Genomic DNA, 4,005 nt, shown 5'->3' with positions numbered 1-4,005 from the left:
GTTATTGTGTGCTATTGTTCTTTTTAGTGAGTTCGGGTTGGTCAGTATTTTGGTGGCGTGTACTTATCTGCATGTGTGGATGTTACGTTCCATCAAGTTTAACAAAGTATGTCTTCAAAATTTTGTAAAAAATTTCTTCAGGTATGGCTGGTGCTGGATTACCCCATTCCTAATCTGTCTGTGTGTACTATTTATCCGTTGAATTTTTTGTTTTTCTAAGGTTTAATCATCATGACCCCATTGTATTTTTTGTTTTTCTAAGATTTAATCATGACCCCATTGAATTTTTTGTTTTTCTAAGGTTTAATCATCATGACCATTAAACGTTTGCACTATAAGAATGAATTTTTATTTGACAAGAACTACAGGAGAGAGGTACTGAAAGAATACAGATTAAACAAAAAACAATATATATTTTATTTTAAATCTAATATTTACAATACATTAAACATTTACAATGAAACAAAATATATTTCTTAAAATAAATATAAAGTTAATTGAACATAATCAATTAAAGTCTAAGTCTTTGTATGGAATGTTTAGACTAGAGTACAATCTATAAACTACGTTATTTTTAATCTACTTCTTCGATGGTGGGCCCAGACTGGTTTTTGTTTGCGGATGGCATTCCAAAATCGCCTCCTGGGTAGCCACCTTGTGAACTTTGGCCTGAATGCAGTTTCGTCATGTACATCGTGAGTTCTTTTTGAAGTTCCGATAGTTTGTGCTCGTATTCTTCTTTTTCAGCGAGGGAGTTGTTGTCGAGCCACCTGATGGCTTCGTCGCACCGCGATTTTACAGTGTCTTTCTCAGACTGGCTAAGTTTGTCTCCGCAATCTTCAGCAGCTTGTTTTGCATTAAACACATAAGCTTCGAGTTGGTTCCTTGCGGAGATCCTTTCCCGTTGTTTGTCATCTTCAGCTTTGTATCTTTCTGCATCATTGACCATCCTGTCGATTTCTTCTTTAGATAGCCTCCCTTTGTCATTTTTTATGACGATGTTCTTGGACTTTCCTGTGTTGTTTTCTTTAGCGGAGACGTTCATAATACCGTTTGCATCCAAATCGAAGGTGACTTCTATTTTAGGCACACCCCTTGGTGCAGGTGGGATGCCCGTGAGATCGAAAGTTCCGAGCAAGTTGTTGTCTTTTGTCATAGCTCTCTCGCCTTCAAACACTTGGATAGTAACTGCCGGTTGATTGTCCGAGTAGGTAGTGAAGGTCTGGCTCTGTTTGCACGGTATCCTTGTATTTCTCTCTATGATTTTGGCCATCACTCCTCCAGCAGTTTCGATACCAAGGGATAAAGGTGCAACATCGACTAACAGCACGTCTTGGATTTGTGAACTTTGATCGCCACTGAGAATCGCCGCTTGAACAGCTGCTCCGTAGGCTACTGCTTCATCAGGATTGATCGACATGTTCAGTGCTTTACCATTGAAGAAATTTTGCAAAAGGGTCTGTATTTTTGGTATCCTCGTTGAACCTCCGACTAATACCACATCGTGTATGGCTCCTTTATCCAACTTGGCGTCTTGTAGGGCTTTTTCTACTGGGAGTAGAGTGGATCTAAAGAGGTCAGAGCAAAGCTCTTCAAACCTCGCTCTGGTGATTTTTGTGTAGAAATCTATGCCTTCATAAAGAGCGTCAATTTCTAACGATGCTTCTGTGCTTGAAGAAAGAGTTCGTTTAGCCCTTTCGGCCGCAGTTCTCAGCCTCCTCAAAGCCCTAGGGCTTTGTTTAAGATCTTTTTTGTACTTTCTTTTGAACTCTTCGGCCAAATGATTTACAAGTCGATTGTCGAAGTCCTCACCTCCTAAATGGGTGTCACCGGCAGTCGATCTCACTTCAAAAAGGGAGCCTTCGTCTATAGTCAGGATCGATACGTCAAAAGTACCTCCTCCTAGATCAAATATTAGTACATTCCTCTCGCCTTTTAAGTTTTTGTCCAATCCATAAGCCAAAGCAGCAGCAGTCGGCTCGTTGATGATCCGCAGTACGTTGACACCGGCGATAGCTCCTGCATCTTTAGTCGCTTGCCTCTGCGAGTCGTTGAAATAAGCTGGTACAGTGATGACTGCATCTTTCACTTTCTTGCCTAGATAAGCCTCCGCTATTTCTTTCATCTTCACCAACACCATCGAGCTTATCTCCTCTGGGGCGAACTTTTTCACCTCGCCTTTGAACTCCACCTGGATCTTGGGCTTGGAAGAATCATTGACGACTTTAAAAGGCCAGTTCTTCATGTCGTCCTGGATCTTTGGGTCGTCAAATTTCCTCCCGATGAGCCTCTTGGCGTCGAAAACCGAGTTCTGGGGATTCATGGCGACTTGGTTTTTTGCCGCATCACCGATGAGACGTTCAGTTTCTGTGAATGCAACATAACTCGGTGTCGTCCTGTTGCCTTGGTCGTTGGCGATGATCTCCACCTTTCCATGCTGCCAAACTCCAACGCAGGAATACGTCGTTCCAAGATCAATTCCAATCGCTGTCATGATTGAAGTTCTTCACAAATTCACTTTTTAATTGAAACTTGTGGCTTTGAAATAAACCGTTCAGAGTACAAACCGTTTGTTGTTTACTATTAAACTGAGCCAAGGCTGGATTTCGTCATTTATATAGGAAAACAAAGGTTCTAGGTGATTCTAGAACGTTTCGCGGTTCGTGATTGGTCGACTCCATCCCTTCTCTTACCCGCTACGGGAATATTACGGAGTGTTCTAGAATCATGATTCGTTTATCCCAAAATAGATTCCTTGTTGCACAATATGTACGGTTTTTTAACCGTTACATTTTAAAAATAAACAAATGTACATCGTTGATAAACATTGTTAAATATATTTGACGGAACGTAGGAATTTGACATTCGTCCAAAATTGAACGAAATCTGCCGTGAAGACCTTCAACTCCACAGACTTGATCGACTTTTTAATTGAACGAAATCTGTCGTTAGTACTACTTTCGTTTTCCCAAAATAGGTCATAGGTACTACAAAGTCGTTCTTCTAAAATTGAACGAAATCTGTCGTGAAAGATTTAGACTCCACAGTCGGTCGCCAAAAATTGAACGAATGCTGTCGTGATGGCGTTCTGTACAAAGTCGTGCGACTAAAATTGAACGAAATCTGTCGAGTAGGACTTCTTTGACTCCACAGTCGGTCGACTAAAATTGAACGAAATCCGTCATGAAGACTTTTGTTTCCAAAAAGTCTTTCGACTAAAATTGAGTGAAATCTGTCGTGAAGACCTTCGGTTCAACAAAGTCGTTCTTCTAAAATTGAACGAAATCTGTCGTGAAAGATTTAGACTCCACAGTCGGTCGCCTAAAATTGAACGAATGCTGCCGTGATGGCGTTCTGTACAAAGTCGTGCGACTAAAACTGAACGAAATCTGTTGTGAAGACCTTTGGTTCAAAAAAATCGTTTGACTAAAACTGAACGAAATCTGTCTTGAAGACTTTTGGTTAAAAAAAGTCGTTCGACTAAAATTGAGGGTAATCTGTCGTGAAGGACCAGTTGAAATATGAATTGAAACGTCGTCATCTCAGCTGTTTCTGTTCAAATGTTACACTAAGCATGTATATTTTTTGTTTTTGTTTATAAATTGTTAAAAGACAAAAATGAGCCTCAAGTGGAACTGTGATGTTAAATTTGTAAAAACACTACTGCCTTTGAAATTGTCCGCCTTATTATTGTAAAATTACGTTTGCCTTTTGCGTCGGATTACCAGACCATGCTATGCTGCATCTTTGGGTCAGAAGTGTCCACATTTATGATCGCTGCAAAGGATACGATTGCTAAACAAAACATTAGAATTTTATCACAAGCATTACCTCCTTTGTAATCTCCGAATTTAAATAAAAATACAAAGAAAATGCTTTAGTTCTCTTGACAAAGTAAGTCAAGTTACTGCGAAAAGACTATCAACATTTTTCATTACTATTTTATCTAATCTATTTTCCTTTGTCGATCGGTCAAAAAATAATTATACATTGTGTGTCAATAGC

The 4,005-nt window shown here is 39.6% G+C and overlaps 1 protein-coding gene across 1 annotated transcript; it reads right to left on the bottom strand.

The window, feature by feature from the left end:
• Nucleotides 1-486: 486 nt before the first annotated feature.
• LOC106670574 (heat shock protein 68-like) lies at nucleotides 487-2,635 on the bottom strand. Its single transcript, XM_014401047.2, has one exon. The coding sequence runs from the start codon at nucleotides 2,492-2,494 to the stop codon at nucleotides 575-577; it is 1,920 nt and encodes a 639-aa protein (XP_014256533.1). The 5' UTR covers nucleotides 2,495-2,635; the 3' UTR covers nucleotides 487-574.
• Between the last annotated feature and the right edge of the window lie 1,370 nt (nucleotides 2,636-4,005).

Source organism: Cimex lectularius, unplaced genomic scaffold (assembly GCF_000648675.2).
Source record: "Cimex lectularius strain Harlan isolate CLEC.00 unplaced genomic scaffold, Clec_2.1 scaffold254, whole genome shotgun sequence".
NCBI classification, from domain to species: domain Eukaryota; kingdom Metazoa; phylum Arthropoda; class Insecta; order Hemiptera; family Cimicidae; genus Cimex; species Cimex lectularius.
The sequence above is the reverse complement of the archived record's forward strand: the minus strand, read 5'-3'. Positions and strand labels throughout refer to the sequence as shown.